General features: G+C 36.4%; 1 protein-coding gene across 2 annotated transcripts in view; it reads left to right on the forward strand.

Moving 5' to 3' along the window:
- The window catches only part of LOC132284656 (DExH-box ATP-dependent RNA helicase DExH14), an 87,981-nt gene that overhangs the window by 2,408 nt on the left and 58,553 nt on the right, over window positions 1-27,020 (forward strand). For both annotated transcript variants that reach the window (XM_059786780.1, XM_059786781.1), the window contains 11 exons: window positions 402-467; window positions 883-987; window positions 1,104-1,397; window positions 5,065-5,181; window positions 5,313-5,372; window positions 8,134-8,205; window positions 8,280-8,396; window positions 8,496-8,657; window positions 16,014-16,079; window positions 16,233-16,385; window positions 16,470-16,553. In XM_059786780.1, the coding sequence (XP_059642763.1) occupies window positions 402-467; window positions 883-987; window positions 1,104-1,397; window positions 5,065-5,181; window positions 5,313-5,372; window positions 8,134-8,205; window positions 8,280-8,396; window positions 8,496-8,657; window positions 16,014-16,079; window positions 16,233-16,385; window positions 16,470-16,553 (1,296 nt within the window). The remainder of the gene's footprint in view (window positions 1-401; window positions 468-882; window positions 988-1,103; window positions 1,398-5,064; window positions 5,182-5,312; window positions 5,373-8,133; window positions 8,206-8,279; window positions 8,397-8,495; window positions 8,658-16,013; window positions 16,080-16,232; window positions 16,386-16,469; window positions 16,554-27,020) is intronic.

The following is a 27,020-nucleotide window of genomic DNA, read 5'->3' on the forward strand; positions in this document are numbered from 1 at the left end:
AAGATCAATTACTAAAGAATATCTAAAGAGATGTTGGGCTTTTGATTGGATATTAATAAGCTCTATGTCACATCAGTATCACCACTACATGAACTACACAATCCCAAGTTTGTAACTCTATCATTACTGTTGCATACCTGAAGTTATGAAAGATGTTAGGTGGGGTCAACAATAAGAAAAGGCCATTACTTGTTCTATCCTAACACCTCAATGCTTGTATAACAAAGAGATTTCCATTGCATTGGGAAAGACATGAATCCTGTCAGCCGCCCTTCCCCTCTACCCTGGTAGCTTTTGTTTTGTTTTGTTTTGTTTTTTTCCTGAATGCCCTGGTTGCTTTTGAGCATTGTGATTCCAATTTTATGGTACCTAAGTTCTTAGAGAATACTTCTATTGTGAAGATAGCTGGTGATTTGTTGGATCTTGCTGGGGATGGCGCATTTGGAACTGTTCAAGAGCTAATATCGGTAAGAACATTTATAATTCTTTTACTTACATGTATTTATCTTTTGGCAGGTGCTTTGTTTCTTAATAAATCATATTTCACTGTTGTGGCAATATTTAAGGTTATTTAACTTCCTATTATTTTTCCCATGCTTCTACTTTCCTCACAGCTGGGATGTCGAACCTTAATTAGGTTGACAATATTAACTATAAGGATAATATTGATTTTCTTGCCAGGAAAATTGACTTATGACAGGTCATTTGATCCTAATTGGTGGCAGCATGTTGTTTGTTTTGTGAATGGAGGGCAACTATATAGTTTGAACTGCTTGATAGAAATTATTTATAGATGGTTCTCCTCTTCCCTTTTCCAAATATTACTATGTGTTGCCAGCGGAACCTATTCTGATTGTTTTTAGAAATATTCTCTCTTTACAGCACAGAAAGGAACTTGTTGATGCTATACACCATGGGTTGCTAATGCTGAAAGGCGACAAAATGCCCAGTAGCACTCAAACACGGATGCCCAGTTATGGTACTCAGGTATAACTTGAGATTGTTGTTCTCTCACTTGGTAATCTCTACCAGACTAAATTTGATGTCAATGGCTCTTTTTTTATTTTTTTTATTTAATTTTTTTTATATGTATTTATAAATAGGTAACTGTTCAAATGGAGTCTGAACGGCAAATTGATAAACTTCGTCGCAAGGAGGAAAAACGGCATAGACGTGGAACAGATAATGGGGTTGAGAATGACTTATCTGCCACTAGTTTTAATTCTTTACTTCAAGCGAGTGAGAGGAAAAGCCCTTTTGATGATTTGATTGGGTGTGGTGAAGGGCATGCAGCTACTGCCCTTCCACAAGGAACTGTTCGGAAGAATTACAAGGGATATGAAGAAGTGATAATTCCCCCAACACCGACTGCACCAATGAAACCTGGGGAAAAACTGGTACTCCATTCTATTTTGCCAATATGTTTATCTATCATGATGCATCATCTGTCCAATTCTAATAATTGATGCATCATTCGTGCATCTTCAAATTCTTATTCTGCAGACTCTTAGTATTAATTATCTGGGGCCATGTTATGCAATTCCACTTTTCGTCATCTTTATGTACAAAAAGAATGTTGTATAAAAACTTATATTTGCCTTAAACTAATGAGTAAGGAGAGGGAAAAAAAACTTATGTTTCTTTTCTGATTGCCTATTTTATTTTCTTGGCAATCAAAGATGCATTTGGATTTTTTGGAACGCATTGGAATACCACAGTTGATTAGGTTATTTTATGAATTTAATTTTATTAAAATAGAGAAAGCAGGTGAAGCCCATGTGCTTATGAGGTATGCACAAATGCTGAACAGCAACATCGTTATTAAGTCTATCCTAAGAAAAGCAAGCCCCATTTCTAAGCCCTCCAATTTTTCCAAATGGAGTTCTTTGAGAATAATTAATTTTATATTTTTCCTTGTTTTAATTTAATTATTATTATTTTTTATATATTTTTCTTGTGCAATATACATCTTGAAACTCTTCTACGTCTGTTCTTCCAAATACCCCGAAAAGTATCATGCAGAATTCCACTCTACACTCTTCTGATTTCCCTTTTTACAGCCAGAAATTTTAATTATTCTGCAAGTGAATTGGTTTCCATTTGAAAACAACGCCTACCAAACCTCGTAGAAGGAGAAAATGAAAGCAGTAATTCCAAACACTTGACAATGAGGAAGTAAGTGATTGACTGATTCCATAGCCTTCCTACATGTAATGCATCTATCAGCAATACCTATACTAATCACAAGATTGATTGTTCTTTGTTGTAGATTAGGAATATGTAAAATCAAAACAAAATGGTTAAAGGAGAAATTAATGGAGTAGTAAGAAAAGATTACGTTGATGGAGACTGTTCAGATTGTGATTCAAAGATAAAGAGAACAGTGTTTAGGGAATTTAAATCCTTGAGAGAGAACCACGACCCACTCTCACTGATATATATATATATAAATTTTTATTACAACAAAATGGCCAACATGCCCTTATAAGAAACAGAAAAATACGTTCATATACATTCTAACAGAGAAAAGTTGGTTTCAAAAGGAGACGAGGGGTAAAGTTGGGTTTCAGTAATGTCTTAATGATAGTTGTGATAAGGAGTAACTTAGTTTGACTTGGAGGCATTAGAATTAAAGGGGAGGGCCATTCAAATAAGGATCAAGGTTGTGACTTGTGAGAAAAGCATAGTGGTGACCTTTTATTTGGCAGAAGATGTGATATTTTATGAAGTAGAATAGTTATGAAGGTTCATGTAAGTGTGCTGTCCAATTCGGAAGGGTGGTTTAGGGATTAGGAGGTTGTTGCCTTTCAATAAGGCTCTCCTTGGGAAATGGCTGTGGAGGTTTGGGGTGGAGAGGCGTTGGCTCTGGAGGACGGTTATAGCGCAAAAATTTGGGGAGAGTAGTGGAGGGTGGAGTTCTCTTGTGGTGCGTGGTCCTACGGGTGTGGGGGTTTGGACTGCCATTCGGAAGGGGTAGGATGATTTTTGCAAGCATGTTTGTTTTCGCATCGGGGATGGTAGGAGGATCAGATTTTGGGAGGATCTTTGGTGTGGGGAGCTTCCTCTTGCTCTCGCTTTCCCACGTCTTTACAGGATTGCTTCTCATAGGTAGACCATGGTGGTTGACTGTTATCATCTTGATAACGGGAGATTGACTTGGGATGTTCAGTTTAGGAGGCACTTCCAGGATTGGGAGATTGAGGAGGTCACTCGGTTTTTGGAGTTGTTGTACCGTCTTACAGTTGGGGATCCTGATTGTTGGCTTTGGATTCCTAACCCTTGGGGTCGCTTTGAGGTGAGATCCTTTTTCAGATGTCTTACGGTTGGTGTTGGAGGTTTTTTCCCTTGGAAGTCTATTTGGCGATCCAAGGCTCCACTTAAGGTGGCTTTCTTTGCTTGGACTTCTGTCTTGGGTAGGATTTTAACTCAAGATAACTTGAGGAGGAGGAATCAGGTGGTGATAAATAGATGTTTTATGTGCTTGCGAGATGAGGAAACCGTTGATCACCTTCTTCTTCATTGCAGCATGGCTAGGGACTGTTGGGATTTGATGATTGGGTTGTTTGGGATCCCTTGGGTCATGCCTGGATCCTCTAGAGGGTTGATTGAGGCTTGGAAAGGATTTTCAGTGGGGGCTCTCATCCGAGACGCTTGGAGGGCTACGCCTCTGTGCATTTGGTGGTGCATTTGGCTTGAGAGAAATAGAAGATATTTCGATGGAAGGGAAAAGCCTATCTCTATGCTTAAGTTCTCTATTATTTCCACTCTTTTTTGTTGTGTTTCAGGGAGAGATTTTCGTTCTGTAGAGGAGTTGGTTTTTTTGGCCTCTTTGAAGGCTTAAGGCGCTTTTGGCCTTGTTTTGTATTTGGGTTTCGCTCCCCCTCTGAGCGGTTTCTTTTATATAATTTTAGTTATAAAAAAAAAAAAAAAAAAAATGTTGAACCCTTACTTTCAACTCAAGTGGCTTTGAGTTTGCTGATATTTATAATCTCTCATCTAGTTGATGTGACAACTAATGTGTATAACTGCTGGATTAATCAGTTATGTTGTTGGTGGTGGTTGTTATGGGATTCTGTACATGGGAACCAAAGTATGAATTCTTCTTTGAGCTAAGATTCTGTCTGCTTCTTCATTTGGGTATTTTGTATCTCGGTATAAGTCTGCTCACAATTGGTGATCTTCCTTCTGGTTGGCAGAATTTCTTCGTTCTTGACTCTTTTCTTATAGGAATGGTGTATCTTGGTTTTTGCTTTTTCTATTTGCTAGTATTTGGAAGTGGGACTTTTTAATCTTCGATCTGAGAGGGGATGTACCCCTTTTAGCCTTGTATTGTTTTGGTTTTGCTAATAAAAATTTACTTAGGATAAATAAAATAAAATAAAATACAACCTATCCAAGAGTAGCCTGGAGATAAATTGATGGAGATGTATGTGGAAAATAAGTTATTGTCCTCACCAGTAAAAAGATGATAATTATCAAAAAGGGCCGACTTAGCGTTTCTGAGGAGTTATTATTATTATTATTATTTTTATTGTTTTTTGTGCAAGATCTAAGATATCATATATTTACAGAGCACTATAAAGCTACCTGTGATCCAATTTGTTGAGCTTCTGGAAGCTTCACCATCAAAATGATTTCTTTATGAACTCATTATTTCTATCATTTTAAAAAATACATTTTAAGGGGTGCATAAGGATTTTACAGCATTTGGCATGCCAAAGTTTCTCCATTGAACTTTTTTTATGGGGGTTGGAATTTGGAATTTAACATAAAGAGCTTTGCATCACTGCGATGTCGCATCCTTCCGGAAATGCTTCAAAGGTTCTTATTTTGCTTTTGATAGTGACTATTGCTTCAAATTTTGCTCTCAAAAGCAAGGTGTTAGAAAAATCCAACCAAACAGGGTTCTTTTCATATGGGCTAGGATTTTATTTAGAGGTTACTCTTATGCATATATTGTATTGGTTATGTTTCAATTTTTTTGCTCTATTAGTATTTTCAGTACTATTTTTTAAATTTCATGTATCTTTTACTACAAATTTATTAATTACCAATTGTTGTCAGATTGAGATAAAGGAGTTAGATGACTTTGCTCAAGCTGCTTTCCATGGCTACAAGTCTCTCAACCGTATTCAGAGCAGAATATTCCGTACCACTTATTACAGTAATGAAAACATACTAGTGAGTAATTAATCTGTTTTCTTGCTTATGTATCTATAAAAAAAAAAAAAATCTGTAGTCTTGCTTATGTTAAATCATCCAGTGAAATGTGGTGCTTTAGTATTTTTCAAGTGATTTTCATGTGCTTGCAGGTTTGTGCTCCGACAGGAGCTGGCAAAACAAATATAGCTCTGATTGCTGTCCTACATGAGGTGTGGAATCAGTGGCTATTTCTGTGTTCTCTGATTTCCGGTTTGGTCTTTTTTATTGTTTTAAGTAACTTGGATCATAACATGTCATACACTATTGGTTTGAGCACAAGACTTTTGCACACATAACAGAGCACCTGGACACAGCTATACTAGAGACAGACCTAAGAGTGCAGACCTAAGAGTGCCTTAAACATTTTTGTTGACACTAGAACACTGTAACTACTTGTTGTCGTAGCCATACTAGGCCCTCAGGCATTCTGCTCTGTCGTCTAGTTAGATATGGAAGTAATGTTATGCCCCAGAAATGGTTGAAATTACTGCATACAGTTTCAATGTGATTGTTGGCTTGCGCTATTTTATGTTCAATAACTAGCCCTTTGACTAATGCAATGAACATGATAAATAATTTTGAAATTAGCGTTAAGATACATTTTGTTTTAACAGCATAGAAAGTTGAAAAAAATTAATATTTTAAAATATCAAGAAGGAAAATCTACATTGAAAATTTAACCAAAATAGTGTCAAAAGCCATGAAACTTTGGGAATCAATATAGATGACTAATAATGACAGATATTTTGTCCACAGATCTTGTATTGAAAAGAAAAAGGGGGAAAAAAAAAGTGAAAAAGGACCAACTTACACACTTTGAGATCAGTTTTGATTCTTTTTCATTGAATTAGTGTTGCAGCTGAAATTTGCAGATGGTAACAAAACATAAGACATCCCTTGAAAAAAATATATATATAGAAAAAGAGAAAGAAAAGAAAAGAAATTCTATACAGTATACACATAATAATAAGCAATATTTAATGAAACTCTTACTTTTTTTTTTGAAGTAATCAAGATAAGCATAATGTATACTAAGATGAAAATAATAACCATTAGCATGGAAACTGAGAGAATTCAATGCTTTTCTAAAGATACAAGAATACAGTATTATGATGAAGCTTATGATGAAGAGATAGCATAAGAAGTTCTAACACCAGAGGCTTGGTGTTTATGTGAAGAGATTCAATTAACATTTTAAGTTTGTGAATTACCCAGATTTGATGAATGTTTTCTTGAATATAAAATTCAATTTCCTTGAATTTTAAAAACATATTCAAACATTAATTTTGAGCCTTTTAAAGATCAAACCTAGGTGAGGTCCACGTATCTAATAAATCATTCCATCCTAAATTATCTTAAGCCAGATATTTTCCTTAACCTTAATATGTGATTGTGCTCTTTTTTTCCCTTTTTTGGTAGTTACTGCTTATTAAATATGTGATTGAGGTTGACGAATTCTTTGTCGTGTTCTTGATCTTCATCATTTTCCTTGGTTGTAGATAAATTACTCATGAATTATTTTTTGTTTTTTCAATCTTACGACCCTAGTTCTATGTGGAAATTTGCCAACACATGACTTAATACCTTAACAATTTGAAATTTGTGTTGGTTATTTAAATGAAAATTTGAAAACTATAGAAGATTAAAATGACTATTTGTTAAATAAAGAATACATGCTCAGGGAAAAAAAAGAGGGAGATACGATAGTTAATTACTTTTCTTAAAAACAAACTCAAATTTCCTAATGCATTAAGAGTTGGTTAGAATACTAAGAAAATATTTTAAAAGAGATTTAGAAATTTATGCAAAAGCCAAAAGGTGGAGAGTATTACTTCCTTCATCAAATGTGAGTTTTGTTCATGAAAGTAAAAGAACTGATTGCAAAAAAGGACATTACCTAGTGGATGTCCCCACTTTGGCAAAGTGCTTGGAGGGGAAGGCTGGAGATAGATCTGACCTTTGACATTATTTTTCACAAAGGAGACGCTGGTAGACTTGACCCCATCCTCACACTTGTTAGTCCTAGTTTTTACCATTGTATTTAGTAACGATCCCTCAAGAACCGCGAATAAAGGAACTCTCTCTCTCTTTTCCAATTCTGAAGCTGTGTTATTTTTTTTAAAACTAAGGGGGAAATTTATTTCATGGTGAAACTTAGGAATGCACCCACCTTGAATAATTTTAAATTTTGATGGGAGAAAATTCAGATATGATTATTGATTACACTTGAGAATTTTTGGGGACAAATAATGACGAGAAAATTCAGATATGATTATTGATTACAGTTGAGAATTTTTGGGGACAAATAATGGCAAGGCTTTTAATCATTAATTGGTTTGTCTTTTTGATATTCAAGAGAACTATCCACAGTAGTGCCATAGGATGGTGGTATTGAATAGTATTTATCATTTATTTATACTTATAAAAAAAAATATTTATCATTTATTTATATTAATAGAAGCTTATGGTTTCATGAATTCATGGCTATGTAGATTTTGCAGTTACCTCTTATGTACTTTACAATTAATTGCACATATTTTTATCAAATTGGTCAAATGTAGATTTCTTTGAAACTTCATATAATTAGCTCTCTCTTTAGTTGGGTGAGGGGGAGAAATTGTACTTCAATTGATGAATTTGTAGAATTTTTGGGCTCTTTGGGTCCGTAAGATATGGCTTCGGCTTCTGGTTGTTTTTGGGATGCGTTCCCCTTTTGAACGCTTGCTTTCTAATACATTCTTACTTACAAAAAAAAAGAAGGTATATCTGATATTATTAGAAAGTGATGACCTTGCATTCAACATTATTTGGTAAAATTGACCATACACCAATGCAGACATAATATATATATATATATTTTGAGCTCAAATTTGAATTTTCCTTTAAAATTTAGTATTTATTTGGTTGATGAAGAGAAATGCTTTATGGCAGATTGGACAGCACTTCAAGGATGGTTACTTGCATAAAGATGAATTTAAGATAGTTTATGTTGCTCCTATGAAGGTAGAACCTATCTTTGTTATAATTTGGTGTTAATCTTTTGGCTGATTGTTAATATCTGGTCATGTCTTCTCTAGGCATTAGCTGCAGAGGTTACATCAACATTTAGCCATCGTTTATCTCCATTGAATATGACTGTGAAAGAACTTACTGGAGACATGCAACTTTCTAGGAATGAACTCGAGGAAACTCAGGTTGTTTGCTAGACATATGAAATGTGCTTTGTTTTGCTTGGGCAACATGCAAATTAGAACTAGTGCTAAACCCTTATTTATTTTTTAAAATTTAATCAGATGATAGTGACAACACCTGAGAAATGGGATGTCATTACTCGTAAAAGCAGTGACATGGCACTCTCAATGCTGGTGAAGCTCCTAATCATTGATGAGGTACATCTGTTGAACGATGATAGAGGCCCTGTAATAGAGGCATTAGTTGCTCGGACCCTTCGTCAGGTAAAATTTCTGCTAGGTATAATCTTCTCTTAGTAGTATTTATTATAGGTATGGTGACCCATATCCATTCAGGTTCGGTGTCCCATGTTTTGTCATTCTTCTAATTCTCAGTATTGAATGTCCACCAATGTCTTTTTTCAATCAGCACAGGGATTTTGGTATATATGACTTAACTTTGTGGTTGAGCTCTACTTATTTTGTTCTTTATTTTTTGATGTATCTTTGATAGTGTATTGATATGTTTGTATGGTTCTGTTTTTCTATCCAAACCTTTTCATGTAATACTTTCTAATTTTTCCTTTACTTCTAGGTTGTTTCTTTTGCACATGCAGTTTTGAGCCACTGAGAGAAGGGAATGCAATGGGTAAACCACTAGTGTATAACATTATAGTCAAACCCTTATTAACATCACCAAGATTTAAGATGTTATGTGAGGTCATTCTGTAACGCCCTCAAGTTTGAATATAAGAACATCTTATCCAATACCCAATTTGGTGTGGGAACTAGATACATAACCCGTTGCTCAACATAAGTAAACAGATGTATAGATCAACTTTCATCTTCTCCGATTCAACTTTAATCTTCAGTTTCTTCTATCAATCGACCTCAAAATGATACAAAATTTTAGGGAATTATCTACAAAATAAGACGATTCTAACGGTATATAAATTATGTTTAGACGAGCTGTATCTTGACCAAAATATGGCCTCTAAGTCGATAGATCAGCTATGGAATTATCTTGGTTTTTCTCATCTTATAACTGTGTTTTTTTTTTTTTTTTTTCCTTTTTTTTCCATCATCCAAATCTATCTTTATAATACATATGCTAACCTACATATATGTTGGTTCGCAGTATGCATTGTACACACACACACATATTGATGGGTGAATAGATATTCATTCACAAACATACATCCCATATACATTAAATATACAGTTTCCATTGGAAACTTATGTGAACCGATAGTATATACCTATATTTGAATAGGCAAATAGTTATAATTCTTGATATCTCATAAAAACTAACAAATTCCACCTTTCTGGCAAATATTGATTCCTAGTAAGAAGGGTCAGGTCATTCAGTGAGATTATATTTCTTGATATCTCATAAAAACTATGAATTCACTTTTGTAGATATTTATATGTGAGACTAGCATGCTACAAATTGAGATTGAGTTGTCTTAGACACAAAAATATAAAGAAATAAAATAGGAATGCTACTTTCTATTTTCTCGATTTCAGATTTGCTTAGGTATGTCTTCTCTGCTTCTTTTTCCTTCAGTGTGTGCCTGTGTTTGTTTTTTTTATTTTTTATTTTTACATATGAGGAAAACCTAATTCAGTGGAGGGGGGTCCTGTGTATTAAAGTTCCAGTAGAGTTCTACTTAGGTTAGACTTTTTATCTATTCATTTTGATAAATATTGAAATTTCAATTTTAAATTTAAAAACACAATATTTTCTTTTCCTTTCTTTCCCTTTTTAGTAGGGGGATGTCTCATGTAGTAAGGTTTGAGTAGAGTCCTACTTAGGCTGAGTAGATTCGTACTTTGGCTAGACTTTTATTTGTTTTTTCCTTTAGGCATCACACATTCTTTGAAAGTGGCATGTTCTGCCTGAATTGTAGTGAGGCATGTGAGAGTTTAATTTGATCTTTCCTTGGAAGTGACATGTTGTACTAGTGCTTATATGTAGGGAGTTGGTAGGCCAGTGGTCAACCAAAGAGTGAAAGTTCTGGATTCGTATTAGGCTTGGCCTTGGACTTGGCACTTACCACTTTATGTAGTGAGATCTTGCACCTTTCTGTATATGTCACTAAGGATGCAATCCTGGAGGAAATGGTCGACTGTCTCCAGAGCATAAAAGAAAAGAAAGAGCTGAAGTGGTGGAATCCTTTGTTTTGTAATTCCCCAGAATCCCCTTTCTTTGTTTTGTGAAAGTAGTCACGAGAAAATTTGGGACATTAACATTGAGCAAAAGTTGTTTTATAACCCAGATCATAATTTAATGTCTAGAGCCAATAAAATGGCTAGAAAGGGACATTTTAGATACATGCAGGAATTGCTGGGATGTCAAAGGCCCCCATGCAAAATCCTCTTCATCAATACTGTCACCCCGTTTCTGGGCTTCAACTGAAAGAATGAAATGTGTACCAGCAGGTAGTAATGAATGAACTCCGAAGATGGGCGACCGACGCCTACCGAACAAGCACGTGTGCACTTTGGACCTCTTTTCTTTTTCTATCTTTTCTTTTTGTTCTCTAATTCTTGGAAACGGAAACTTGAAGTCGCTCCGAGCTGGAAGAGGAGGCTTTTCTTTCTGATGTTGTACTACAATTACTTAATTGATTTATAGTTTTCCTTTTTTAAACAAATAGATTTTGTCCTCACTCCTCACCAGTGAACTTCCACGCTGATGCTCTTGAACTGCTTTAGTACGGGAGGAAGGGTTTTTAGAGAGACTTGCCTTTTCCCTTGGTGTCATGCCCCCAAATTTAATACAGGAATATCTAGTCCAACACTTAAATTCAGTGCATGATTTTTGTTGAAATATATAAATATTTCTATATAATTGTGGAGCAAAATCCTTCATCAAGCATGCTGATCCGGTAAATTTCCTTCCAATTATAAATATTTCTATATAATGGTGGAGCAAAATCGTCCACCAATCATGGTGCCTCCTTTGACTATTGTACACCTTCCATATTTTCTTATCTTTACCGTGCCTATATATAGGCTTTTTGTACTCAAGCAAAATATATCTGAATAATAGAAATGTAGCCATTAGTGTCACTTTGTCCATGGATGTAGGCCTTAGTGCCGAACCATGTATATGCCTATGTTCTCCATCTTTCTCTCTTCCCTTTTCCTATTTGCATTTCGTATTTCCGCATCCAAAATTTAACATGGTATCAGAGCCTAGATGTTATTGTAATCTCATCTAGAATTTAGATGTTCTTGTAATCTCATCTAGAATTTAGGGGGAGTATTGGTATTATTATCATAGAGCATATTCTCTATGTCTTCACATTCCTTTCCCTTCCGGTCCGTTTTTCGGATGGTTCAGCACCTCGGCATTCCCCGATGTTGTTCCGGCCCATTTCCCGGCGTTCTTCCGGCCATTTCCCGGCTTAGTTCCGGCCTTTTCCCGGCTTAGTTCTGGCCATTTTCCCCGGCGAGTTCCAGTTTATTTTCCCCGGCAAGATCTGGTCAATTTCTTGGCTTTGTTCCGGACAACTTCTCATCATCTTTTAAGGCGATTCTTTAGCAAGTTGGGCATTCATGATATTCATGCTCCAACTTGAGGGGGAGTGTTGAAATATATAAATAGTTCTATATAATTGTGGAGCAAAATCCTCCATCAATAATGGTGATCCGGTCAATTTCCTTCCAATTATAAATATTTCTTTATAATGGTGGAGCAAAATCCTCCACCAATTCTGGTGCCTCCTTTGACTATTGTACACCTTCCATATTTTCTTATCTTTACCGTGCCTATACATAGGCTCTTTGTACTCAAGCAAAATATATCTGAATGATAGAAATGTAGCCATTAGTGGCACTTTGTCCATGGATGTAGGCCTTAGTGCCGAACCATGTATATGCCTGTGTTCTCCATCTTTCTCTCTTCCCTTTTCCTAGTTGTATTGCTTATTTCCACATCCAAAATTTAACAATTTTAATCAAACATCACAAACCATCCACAATAACATTAAATAAAACCATATCACCAACTAATAATGCCATTATTCCATGAAATTATTCACAATAAGCAAAAATTAGCCTATTATTTATTAGATGTATACAAAAATATATCTGACCAAACATTTTTTATATTTGTTTCCAAAAAAAGATTTGTGTCTATCTAGTCAAGTATGTCATAGATTTGCAAGAAAAAATAAATAAAAATGCCAATATTAACTAACAAAAATAAAGAAAAGTAATTTCTTATTTTGTTCTTCCGAGATTTGACGTTTGAGACTTCTGAGAAGCTTTGACATCACAAACAAAGAATAATTTGAAACCTGTAGCTTTAGTTTTAAAAACAAGAAAAGTAAGTTGGTATATTATATAGTATATACAACTGCATATATGATTTACAATTGTTATTGGGCTTAGGAAACTAAAACTATTGAGTTTAAATGAACTAAAGGCTCAATGAGACTAATAGATTGTGATTTTTTTTGAGGTGGCTATGTTTGGGATTTGAACCTTTAAGTCCTTGTGGGCCATATAAAATTATAAATAGAAAACTTTTCGGTTCTCTGCCCCTGATAACTAATTTAATACAAAGTTTCGGTGAGTGATTTAGATTTCTCATTCTTCTAACTTAAATGCACAGTGATACAATTACATATTTTATTAGAACAAGTTTCCACTTTATTTTGTTTCTATTATTTATCAGCAATGAAGTTTAAATTTCCATTAGTTTTCCTTAATTTATTCTTTTATTCTTTATTCTCTCTTATTTTTACTTTAAGTTTAATTTAGTTACATTTTTTAAAATTAAAGGTCAAATCCAGATAGAACAGGTCAAAGCACTCCAATATGGGTTGGGTAACCTGGGTGTTCACAGCCGACCTCCTCTTCCCCCACGTTACTACACTGTTCCTGCAATAATGAATTTTCTGAAATTTTCCTACATCTTTCGGCTTGGACTTCGATTATCAAAAAATTTCGGAAAAAGATAAAATTTCACATGCTCAATCTACTAAACACGGTGCACTCCATATACCAAAATTACATCCAAAATCTTAATGTCTTGCTTAAAATTTTGAGCCAAAGTTGTTGTTTTGATCATGACTAAATCCAGTTTTGTATTCTTTCCAACTCAAAATCATGCCCCAATTTATCCATTGAACAAAAAAAAAAATGGGCCCCAATTTCACCCACTTATCCATCTTTGAAATTTACCTAAACCTCTAATTCTTCCTTATAAAACGTATCTGAAATTCAAAAATCATGTAAAATTGACACGTAGATTGGACAAACTTTATGCCAAAAAACTATGGGTTGCCCATGGCTTCTAATCTTTTCAGTTTCCTTCCTTGAGGATTAAGTGTACTAATTCAAACTATTGCAGTCTATTCGCGCGCACATATATTCTGAATTTATGGTACTCTTCATATGCGTATGTACATACTAGTGCATCTATATATATGAATACATATACACTCAACTAATTCATTCAAATTTACCCCCAAACCTGATTGCTGCTATATTTTATATGTAAATAATTATAAATCTATACATGCTTATATATAAAATATTGAATCTCAATGGTCTCAGATTTCGTCTTCTTTGCATGTTACAGAATTCTACTCTGCTCTAAACTTTACATGTTTATAAATTATATAAGTTCTACTCTGTTCGAAACTTCACCTGTTTATATATTCTAAACAGATTACATAGACGTAACATGGAGTAAAATATTTAAAATACTTGGGATGTGCACGGGTATCACCTAGAACATGTATACAAATTTATATGTAAAATAGATATAAATATCTGCAGTCATCTCGTGAGGTTCCATATGAAAATTTTAATCTTCATTCCCAAAATTATTTAGTAGAAGTGAGTAAAGATTTTACTTGACCGGCACGCTTTCAAATTCACATGGTTGTATCTAAAATCTCTTCATTTGTACCTTTGCTTCCACTCTTTCTAAACCATGTCTTCACGTGTGTTTTTATCGTGTTATATCAAACCAATTTAGTTTACTATAGAAAATATGTTGTACATTAAGTTATAAGTGGAGTTCTAGTTGAATTAGGATTTTCAATTTAATAAGATTTCTTATATAGTAAGTTAATTAAAATCTTTAATTTAAAATTAAATGCTATTATTTTATATGGCTATTACACTTGGAAAGTAATTTTCCTCTGAAATGTTGACTTCTCCCTCAGTTAGATACATTATTGAACATGGCCTTATACTTCCATTTTTTTGGACGATTTTGGGTGGGATGACCTTGTTTCCAAAGAATCATTTCAACACTTGTTTAGATTGTTTAGTCTCAATCTATGTTACATCGACGACTCAAAAATTCGTGAAGTACTTGTGTTCGACACATGACAGTGACACTGGCCGACACTCGGACATTGTTAAGTTCGGGTGCCCGCACACCGACCCTGCCCGAAAATTTTCAATTTGGTTAGTAGTCCGCAACTGGGTCAATACCAGTTGGATGTTTCAAAGTTGAAGGCCTTTACAACCATGAGCTGAGACATTCATGTGACATTAGTCGATGCTACGGAATTTCTAGCCATCTCTTTATCCAGTATCCATTCTTCATACCGTTCTCTATTTTGGGGGTTTGCTCCCAAGGCCATCAGCTTTCATTGTGCTACTTTGGAGATGGTTTTGTTGGAGATGGCCAAAGGTTTGTGATTAGTGGTGAAGAACTGAGAAATTGTATTGTATAAGAGAAATTGTTGCACGTGGTTTAAATTCACTTTTGTTCTGCTTATCCAAATCAGGGTGTTTACAAGAAAAGCTTAGGATTTCAAGACTGCATATTTTTGGCAACAAAGTCTTTTCAAATTTAGCCGTCACCTAAGAGGAAGCTGTTTTTAGTTATTGAAATTTAGAGCTGCCCTTATAAAGTCTACTTGTAGTGAACAACAGTTTGGAATTTTCCTATATTTAAATATGAAGAAGGGAAGCTTGCAATTAAATTCGAAGAAGACTTGGAATCAGGTTCGAATCCTGCAATCCATCTGCTTTGATTCACAATTGGAACATAATACAAGACAAATTGTTTCGATGATATTCTGGATCTCTCTCTCTCTCTCTTGTTTCATTAAAGAAATTTTGGTGAAATGTACGGTAATGTTATCTCTTCAGCTGATGTGCGAATTCAATTTTATTCGACATGGTTCAAACACGGGAACATGTGTAACGGACACTGGGCCGTATCAGGTTTAAAATATTTGAATTGGTTATCGCGTTTGTAAAATTTTCTCAACCTTGCACACCATAAGATGTGTTGATTCTTTTCCTTCATTCTCTATTGATGACTAATCATTTGGTCTTCAGCATACTTCTGTATAATAATTTATCAAGATTCATTGAGTGCATAGTAGTAAATGCCCTTGACTCGTGAGAACAAATCCGAGATTTTGCTCTGCGGTGGCCGTAGTCCAATTTTTGTTTCTTGGGCTTTTTTTTTTTTTTTTTTTTTTTTTTTTAAAGGATTTGAATCTGATGAGTTGCATTTGAAAACGTTTATGTACTACAACTTTTAGATTTATATGTCATACAATGAGAATTGGTCTAAATTTAGTGTTTTTACGAATTAGGTTTACTTGTTCACTTAAAAATCTATTAGTGTTTCAGCACTTGTGATGTTTTTGACAGGTGGAGTCCACACAGTCTATGATACGCATTGTGGGACTTTCAGCCACTCTTCCCAACTATTTGGAGGTTGGTGCATCCTGTTACTCTGCCCTGCCATTTGGAAGTTCATGAGCATACTTTTGATCTATGGGATATTAAATTCATTATTTCTGCCTTCCGTATTCCTTGCATCCTTTTGGTCTTGACTACTACTTGTTGGTTTTCTCCTTTGTAATCTAGGTTGCACAATTTCTGAGGGTCAGTCCAGATAAAGGTCTCTTCTTCTTTGATTCTAGCTATCGTCCAGTGCCTCTTGCACAGCAGTATATTGGAATTAGCGAGCCGAACTTCCATGCTCGTAATGAGCTATTGAATGAAATATGCTATAATAAGGTACTCTTGGATTCTATATCATGATTCATGCTAAAATTCCTGAAATGAACATTTGTTGGTATAATTAATACTTTTTGTTGACAGGTTGTTGATTCATTAAGGCAAGGGCACCAAGCTATGATTTTTGTTCATTCACGGAAGGACACGGGGAAAACAGCTGATAAACTGGTAGACCTTGTACCACTTTTACCTTGAGGGGATTTGTCGAGGATTTACTTGTAGTTTTTGTTCTTGTGATACCTCAACCGAATATGTTGGCTCTTATTTTTAGGAACTACGGTCCATCGTCATGATTGCCTCTATTCCATATGAGTGGTGTTGAGCGCATGAATTTTATTTTTCTTTTTTTATTACAAGCTATATCTCCTACTATATCTGATTTTTTTTAGTCATTTCTACTTCATCCAATTAATTTTGGTTGGCCTCTTTGTCTTTTATCTTCTATGAAGAAATATTACTTTCCTTATTAGGACATCTATAGTTTATGTTGTATATGTCCATGCCACCTAGATTTACTGCTTTATTTTATCATAAATTGAAGTTACTGCTAACTTTTTCAGTTACATGGTTATTACACTAGTTCCTTTTAGCATCCATCTCAACATTCTAATTTCAATTACATGTATAAGATGTTCTTATTTCTCCTTTTTTGCCTAGCATTTTCCTCCATGTAAGACTGTAAGTTAGTTGGCTTAATAACAGCCCTACAAGATTTGCCTTTTAGTTTATTTTATTAGAATCTTTATTCACTCCCAACACTGCAGGCCTAACTCTATTTTGTCGAACCTGCTCCAATCTTACTAATTGCCTCTCTCCCTCTCTCTCTTCCTCTCCTCTTTTGTATTATTGATCCTGATATCCAAAATGGTTATTTTGAGTAATCAGGGACTGAGCCAGGAATATATTTCCGGGGGGACATAATGAGCATAACAAAGTAATATTTTTTTCTTCCCAATTAACATGATAGATAATAGTGCAGCAAGACAGCAAACCGGAAAATTGAAGTGTGAAATTAAGATTCAAAAATTAAATCATTTTTGAAAAAAAAAAAAAGAACTCAAAAGTAAAGAATAAGGACATTATAAAATTGCTGTAATAAAATTAAATAAGAAGAGGAGAAAAACAAAAAAAGTTACAGCACATACATCATACATGAGTGCAAGAAGAAGAAATTTTAAAAAGAGATAAGAAATTTTTGTTTATTTTTTTGATTAGTAAAATTGTATAAAAAGCGCCCAAAAGAGGAGCGCATCCCAAGAGAACTACACAAGGCCAAATGGGGCCTCTAAACTTTCATAGAGTCCAAAAAATCTACAATCTCAAAAGATCTATAATTTCTTCCTGCAACCTAACAAAAAAGAGTGGTAATAATAGAGAACTTAAGTATGGAACTAGGATTCTCCTTTCCTTCAAAGGATCTCCTGTTTCTCTCGAGCCAAACCACCAGATATACAATGGCATAACCCTCCAAACATCCCGGACTTGGGCCCCCACTGCACAACCTCTCCAAGCCTTAATCAACCCTGTGGAGGACCTGGGCATGACCCACTGAACCCCAAACAAACCAAGCATCGAATCCCAACAATCCCTGGACATGACGCAATGCAAAAGAATGTGATCCACTGTCTCCTCATCTCGAAGGCACATGCAACAACAATTGTCCACAACCTGATTCCTTCTCTTCAAATTATCCTAGGTCAAGATCTTCCCCAAAACAGAAGTCCAAGCAAAGAAGTCCACCTTGAGGGGGGCCTAAGAGCACCAAACAGCCTTCCACGGGAAAGGAGTCCTTGGCTTCTCCATGAGACATCTATAGAAGGAACGAACATGAAAACAACCCTCAGAAGTAGTGACCCACACCCAACCATCAGAAACTCCACCCATATTTTCCTATAGATACAAAAACTCCAAAAAATCAATGGCGTCCTCAATCTCCCAATCATGGTGAAACAAACATCCCAAGACGATCTCCCACTATTATGCCGATAACAGTCGACCACCATGGCTTGCCTATATGTGGCGATCCTGAAGAGTCGAGGGAAAGAGAGAGCAAGAGAGCAATCACCACACCAAACGTTCTCCCAGAAATGGATCCTCCTACCATCCCTGAGCCGAAATATAATGTGTTTAGAAAATCGTCCCACCTCTTTGGAATAAACTTCCAAGCCCCAACACCCCTAGGAAAACGCACCTCAAGGGAACTCCACTCTCCACTCCCCTCCCCAAATCTACTCGCAACCACCCTCCTCCATAGCCTATGCGTCTCCAACCCAAACCTCCAAAGCCACATCCCGAGGAGAGCCCTATTGAAATGCACCAATCTTCTTTTTACCAAGCCTGAAGCCTCTTACTCGGATCAGACTACAAACTTGCTCCTAGTGAACCAGATGAAACTTGAACTCCTCCCCCAATTCCCCCCAAAGAAAGTTCCGCTGCAATATCTCAGTCCTCTCAGCCACAGAAGAGGGAATTCGGAACAGAGAGAGAAAATAGGTAGGGAGGCTTGAAAGGGTGCTCTTTATTAGAGTGACCCTTCTACTCTTAGAAAGATACTGCTTTTTCCATCCCGCCAGCCTTCTCTTGAATCTTTCCACTACAGGATCCTAGCTCCCCACACTCCACGAGGAGACCGAAGGAGTAAACCCAAATAAGAGATGGGAAAAGAACCAATTTTGCACCTAAGAATATTTGTTAAGGACGCGATCTCAGGAACCTCCCCAACCGGCACCAAAACGCTCTTCCCCACGTTCACTTTCAGACCGGAGACAATTTGGAACCATATCAAAACACATCTCAAATATCTCAACTGAGACACATTCGCATCTCAAAACACAATAGTGTCATCTGTAAACATCAAGTGAGAGATCTCCAACTCACTAGCTGCATCCCTACCCACCCTATAGCCTCTCAGAAAACCCAAGTCAGCAGCCCTCCTCATCAATTTACTAAGGGCCTCCATCACAATAAGGAACAAAAAAGGAGAGAGCGGATCCCCCTACCTCAAACCCCTCGAACTAGGGAAGAATCCCGTCAGAGACCCGTTCACGAGAACTGAGAAGCGAGCACTGGAAAAGCAAAATTGAATCCATCTCCTCCATCTATCACCAAACCCCATCATCTCTAGCAAATAGAGAAGAAAGCTCCAACTCACGTGATCGTATACCTTCTTAATGTCCAATTTGCAAAGAACACCAGGAACCCCACTACTCAATCTGGAATCAAGACATTCGTTAGGGATAACGACTGAATCCAAAATCTGAAGGTCTCCAACAAAAGCATTTTGAGAGTCGGAAATGACCCCATCCAAGCCTCTTCTCAATCTAAAAGCAAGGACTTTGGCAATAAACTTGTATATGCTTCCCACCAAACTAATAGGTCGAAAATCCCGAACATCCAACAACCCCACCCTCTTTGGAATGAGAGCATAACATTCAGACTCTTCTCGAAACAACCTTAAGCATGAAAAGCGTGAAGGAGAAGAAGAAGATAATAAAAATAAAAATAAAAATGAGGGAACTTTGAATGAGAAAAAAAATAGGATTTGATTGAAGAAGAGGAATATAAATTTTGTTGAAGGGAATTAAAAGAATTTGAAGAAGAGGAATATAAATTTTGTTGAAGGGAACTAAAAGAATTAGAAGAAGAAGAAGAAGAGTAAAAGAGAAAAGAAAATTAAATAAAGAGATTTTTAGAAAGAGAAATTTAAGAGAGAGAGAGAGAGAGAGAGAGAGGGGGGGGGGGGGTGCATTTCGCAAAATTTTACAAATATGTAGGAATAAAAGTAAAAATTAAATGGGGCCCAGCTATGGGGGATACGTGCCCCCCGGCCTTATTTGTCTCCGTCCTTCTGACTAATCCTTTCGGTCTTGAATTGTTGTACTTTTATTTTTATACCTTAATACAGTATTAAATTTACATTTCATAGTTTTGTTTTAGTATTTTGAATTTTGAAGCCAATTTCTCAGTATTTCTAATTTTGTTGCCAAGGCTTTCTTTCAAGTTTTTAATAATGCCATATCATATGCAAACAACATGCCCCTACATTATTTCATCTAAAAGTATTGTAATTAAATATGGATGCGGCACTGATCTTTCGTGCAATCCTACGTTTATAGAAAAATTACTCTTCTCAACATATAGTATCAACTCTAGTTTTTTTTTCTCACTATACATTTATTAGATAATTTATGTGAGTTCCCATCAAATTATATCCCTTGGTACTATCGCCTTCTCTAAGTATTATATAGGTCTACCATCTTCTATCAATAGTTACCTATTTGTACGAATTACGATGACCACCTTTAATTTTTATGATGAACAAGAAATTTTTAAGAAGATGGGCAGGGGCAGAGCAATTCTCCCCCCCCCTTTTTTTTTTCGAAAATCGTTTTTATAATATTCTTTTTTTATAATTATTAATAGTCGGTTTGAAAAAAAAACTTACATAGAACCTCCCTCCTCCCCTCTCCAAAGTTCATAAACACCTTTTTATTCTTCCAAAAATCCAAATCCTAGTACAAGAAAAAGTAATTCCATTTCAGTTGTAGTCATTAGTACAACATTTCAATACTACATTGAAGTATTTATATATATTATTCTCTCTCTCTCTCTCTCTCTCTGCTTTTCCGTATTAGTTTCTTCATCTTATTTATTTAAGTTGTTTTATTCTAATTATTTTAAATTATAAGTTCCTCATTATTTAGGTTATATTAAGCATATGATAAAGTTCTGACGAGGATGCTCTCACTAAGTGTGCGCATTTTAATCATTGAGCCACAAGGCTATATAGATCGGCCTCTCAATCTAACACGTTCAAGGATCGAAGCGGTGAAAGTGTCCTCATGATAGTCATGTTGTATTAATATATATTAAGACATATTTTAAAAAATAGAAAAAAAAAAAAAAAAACGTATCATAACATTTATATATATATATATTATAATTTTAATTAGATAGTAATACTTTGTCCCCGACCACACACACACACACACACACACACACACACATGCACAACACCAACTGAGTATATCCATCTTTGCCCTGTTAGATGGTACAAAATAAGTAGATGAAAAGTCTTTTAGAGGTAGAATATCACTTCAAAACGTTGCACGAGATCCCTCAGTGTTATTTAGTAGAAAAAATATAGCCCTTCAAAAGAAAAGTAGTTGGCCTCTCACTTTTTCATGGAGAAAAAGGCACATCTAAGAATTAAGATCTCTATCAACCAATACACAGAGAGAATATGGAAGCGATCAATTTCTTGCCACCTTATAGAACCGCGAGATAATGGAAGATTCAAAAGAGTGCTTTTCTTGCCACCTTAAGTCTTCAAACACGTGCCGTTTGCAAGAATGTCTGCAAGTTGCTGAGTGGTAGTGACAAACGGATTGCAAATATGTCTAGTGATAATCTTCTCTTGAATGAAGTGCCAGTTAACATCTATATGCTTAGTCCTGTCATGCTGAACAAGAATTGTTGTAATGCTAATGGCAGAATTGTCGTCATAGTAAAGTGAGAATAAAGGTAATATTTTATGGCACAAATCTATCATCAATGTTTTCAGGCATGGTAACTCTCACACTCCAAGAGCTATAGGCATATACTTTGCCTCTGCACTTGATCGGGAGACAACATCCTGCTTCTTATTGAGCTAAGTAACCAAGTTGCCACAAACAATATTGTAGTAGCGAGAAGTCAACCTCCTATCTAAAATTGATCGTGCATAATTATTATCTGTCTAGGCCTCCACTTGTAAGCAACTATGATTGGCAACAAATAAATACCGTGGTCCGGACACCTCTTCAGGTAGTGAAGGATCTGATAGCTGCATTAAGATGAGGGGTGTGAGGAGAGGGCATGAATTGACTCGCAACAATTACGACATAAGCAATTTTAGGCTGAATCATGGATAGGTATATGAGCTTCCCAATAAGCCGCTGATATTAAGCAACATTTGACAATAACTCCCTCCAGAATCAACTAATCGATGATTCTACTCGGTAAGTGTATCAACATGACGAGGGCCAAGTTGATTAGAAGCACAAAGCAAGTTAAGAACGCACTTGCGTTGAGAGATGAATATGTCAGTCTTGGAGCGAGCCACCTTTATGCCCAAGAAATACCGAAGGGGACCAAGATCTTTAATCTCAAACTAGCGACCAAGATAGCTCTTAACCTTAGCAATCCCTATAATTTCATTTCCGCTAAGAACAATATTATCTATATACACAAATGAGAGCAATTGCCTTACCGCCTGAATGGTGTAATAACAAGTTCATATTAGCTCCATTGAGATGGAAACCAAATTTGAACATGGCACTGACAAGCGATCAGACCAAGCTCGAGCCTCGAGGGGATTGCTTGAGGCCATATAGGGAGCAGGGAAGACAACAAACCATCTTGGATTGAGGAGGAGAGCAAAAGCCCGGAGGGGGAACCATATACACCAACTCTTGTAAGTCACTATTGAGAAAGACATTGTTGTCATCTAACTGAATTAGTGGCCAAGAACGAATCGCAACAATGAAAAATAATATGTAGATGGTGTTCATCTTCGCAACAGGGGCAAAAATTTTCTGATAATCTTTGCCATGGGTCTGAGTATAACCCTTGGCAACCACCTAGTGACACCCTCACAACCTTCCGATCACCAGGAAGAAAAACCATATCACAAGTCTGATTTTTCTGTAGTGCCTTCAATTCTTCAGTCATAGCATTACGCCATGGAGGTTGTGCTATTGCTTCTGCAACACTACAAGGAAGAGGAATTGAGGCAACAAAATCAAGAAAACTACGATAGGAGGGTGAGAGCACAATTAAAAACAAGATTTGAAATAGGGTAAGTACAAGAACGTTTACCTTTCTAAAGAGCACTAGGACGATAATCAAGCGGAATAACTTGAGAAGGCGGAGATGGTGCCGAAGGAACACAATAATCGAGTCGCAGGAGTAGAAACTTGAGCTTGTTGTTGTGATTGTAGACATGTGCAAAAGGAACAATTCCTTGTGCTGATGGGGTATCACGAGGTTGAATAGTAGAAGAGAAAACATGAAGAGGTAGAGGATTTGAAGACTGAAGGAGGTGATCATCAATTGTGTTCAATGGGAAGCACTCACTCTGAGAACCAAATGAACCATCATAGTATGGTATATTCAAAGAAGAGACATGCATGGATATAAATCGCCGATAGCTGTAACCATTATGAGATTGAGAATAAACAAAGAATACACACTTCAATGCATTGGGGTCAAACTTTACAGGAGTCTGCCCTAATTGCTGAAGCATCAACAGCCGACGACTTACTGGGGAATTAAAAAAAAAGAGTGATTGAGAGTCGGCTGCAAAGTTAAGAACCTTAAAAGGGGTCTTATTAGTGATGTAGACAACTGTATCTCCCCAAAACGACTGGGGAACATTTATGCCAATGCAGATTAGACATTTGATGCTCTGGTTAAGTCAAGGACGTAACGATTCTTCCTCTTAGAACGACCATTCGGTTGAGGGGTTTGAACATTAGACATTTGATGCTCAATCCCAAATTCTGTGCATAACCATTGTACCTCCCCATAAGTGTACTCTTTCAATGGTATGGCTATTATGAGTCTGAACCAAAGTCACTTGTTAGAACCTGTCCCAACTCGTGTAGATATTATCTGCTTTGCACACTTTCCTCTCGTTGCTCATGGTTTTCCTCAAAACACCTCTACACAATTAAGAGTTGTTTACACATAAAGGCTCAACAAATTCTTCTCCTCCCCAACCCCCACCCCACCCCCAAAAGCGAGTGGGATGTCATAATCACCCTCTCTTGGGACCTAGTGTCCTTACTGGCCTTACCGCATGGGCTTGTGCACACCTCCTATTTCCGGGCTGGGGTTGGCTCTGATACCACTTGTCACGACCCATCCCAATCTGTATAAATATTCTCCGTTTTGCACACTCTCCTTTCGGTGCTTACGGTTTCCTTAAAATACATCTACACAATTAAGTAGTATTTATATGGGTTAAGGTGAGTTGTGACGCAAAATTTTTAAAATTAGTGTACACCTCATTCTTGGTCTTCATGAGATAGATCCATGTAACACGGCTATGATCATCAATAAACAACACAAAATATCGAAATCCATGACTAGAAGTAACTGGGGAAGGCCTCCCACACATTTGAGTGGACAAAGTCAAAAGGTGTTGAAGTAGTTTTATTACTACTAGCTGTATAATTGGAACGAACATGTTTAGCTAGGTGACACGTCTCATAGAAAAAATATGAGACTGCTACATTACTAAATGAAGAAAGAAACAAATGTTTTAAATAAATGAAAGAAATGTGTGCTAAACGCAAGTGCTAATGCATCAATTGGGCTTTATTAGATGAACCATTACTAGATATGGAAATTGAATGTGTTTGTGGTGAGAAAGGAGCATCTTACAAGTATTGGTCCTCCACTTCATGCTCACTACCAATCATCCGCTTTGACGCCTATCTTGAAAAACACATTGAGATGGAAAGAAGTGGAGAATATATCCTTCTGTTCTTCTTTGTCTATTTCTCTCTTCAATTTTGACATGGTATTAGAGCAGGTTTATCATACCCTACTCTATACTCCGCTCGGATCTCCAGATCAACTTGTATCGGATCTTCGGATCAATACATCTCGGATCAACTTGTCTCGGATCTCCGGATCAACTCATCTCAGATTTACTCGTCTCAGACTCTTGACAACTTCATTTTTAGTTTCAAGTTGACACTTTAGTTAAACCTCCGTGTACCAACTTGAGGGGGAGTATTGGAGAATAATTATAGGAGTGATTTAAGCCCTTAAATCACTCCTTGACAAAATGTTAACGTTGCTATACTTGGGCAACAAGTTGTTGCCATATTTGTATTTGACTTTCTGTATAATTCCTTTATTATAAAATACTTGTAGAGCTAGAAATTTCTATTCTCTAAGTACAAGTCTTTCCCAATTCACCTATAAATAGAGGTGTTATTGTAATCAACATCAAGAGAGAATGTAATAGAAGAGATGTAGCCCTTTGGGCTTTTTGTGTCGTGGATGTAAACCCCGCCCGCGGGGGGTGCTGAACCACATTATATCCTTGTATTCTTTATTTTTTATTCATTTCTTCAATTTTGACATAGTATCATAGCAGGTTTATCATACCATACTCTATACTGTACTCATCTCGGATCGACTTGTCTTGGATCTCTAGATCAACTCGTCTCGGATCAACTCGTCTTGTCTTGGATCTTTGGATCAACTCGTCTCGTCTTGAATCTTCGGATCAACTCTTCTTGGATCTCTGGAGCAACTCGTCTCAAATTTACTCGTCTTAGACTCTCGACAACTTCATAATTAGTTTCAAGTTGGACACTTGAGTTAATCTTGTGTACCCCTCCGCCGGCGCCCGGGGGGGGGGGGGGGAGAGAGGGGAACCTTACTTAAATTACTCGAATATTACTATGAGACTTGTTACCATATTTGTATTTGACTTTCTGTGTAATTCTTTTATTATAAAATATTTGTAAAGTAAGGATACTTGTAGAGCAATTTTCTATTCTGTGCCTACAAGTCTTTCCCATTTTACCTAGTGATCATTGTATACAAAATCAAGAGAGTATAATAAAGATATGTAGCCCTTTGGGCTTTATGTGCCTTGGATGTAATCTCTAGTGGTGGCTGAATCACGTATATCCTTCTGTTATTCATTGTCTATTTCTCTCTTCAATTTTGACAGTTACACTACAATTTAATAGTTTAGTAACACCACTAACATAAATAATATTAGAAGTAAGCTCTGGAATATGAAGTGTATCTAACAAAATTAAAGGAGTAACCAATATATGACCCTTCCTAGTAATGGAAGATCGAGAGCCATTTGCGAGGCATATATGGCCAGCTATAAGAGTCGAAGGAGGGCATACTCGTCATATTGCTTGAAGTACTAGAGTTTATGATACCATTGTATCGAAGATGTAGATACTTTGTATGCAGATGGAATAGTAGCCAAGTGGGCATAAGTGGAGGTTGACTGGGATGATGCCTCCATTTGGTTGAAGAACTCTTTGAACTTGTCCAAATAAGCTTAAGTCAAGGTAATCGTGGCAGAGGATGAATAGGCAGAGTTGTCAGGAGTAAACAAGGAGTCCGATTGTGTAACAAAATGCACAGAGGATCTAGGCTTGATATTTTTGTTGCGTTGGGTGTCCATGTAGTATATAGTAGCGAGATTTGATGTGACCAAGGTTCTTGAATAGGCAGAGTTGTCAGGAGTAAACAATGAGTCCGATTGTGTCACAAAATGCACAGAGGATCTAGGCTTGATATTTTTGTTGCGTTGGGTGTCCATGTAGTATATAGTAGTGAGATTTGATGTGACCAAGGTTCTTGCAATGGTCACACTCCCACACTATCGTCTAAGAGGAAGGCTGATGTTAGAACTCTGAACTAACTGGGATGGTGTAATCGCTGAAGGGTTAGGAACACGAACTGCCATAGTAGAGTGATGAGTGGTAAATGGATGAGTCCGACGGCTCTCATTCGATAACACATAGGAGTATGCATCCTCCAAAGTAGGGAATGAATACAAGCCCAACATATAAACATGACCATTCTCAAAGTCGTTTAATCGCCAAG

This window comes from Cornus florida, unplaced genomic scaffold, assembly GCF_030987335.1.
Source record: "Cornus florida cultivar Cherokee Brave unplaced genomic scaffold, ASM3098733v1 CherokeeBrave_3.0.0_Hap2_Chr11, whole genome shotgun sequence".
NCBI classification, from domain to species: Eukaryota; Viridiplantae; Streptophyta; class Magnoliopsida; order Cornales; family Cornaceae; genus Cornus; species Cornus florida.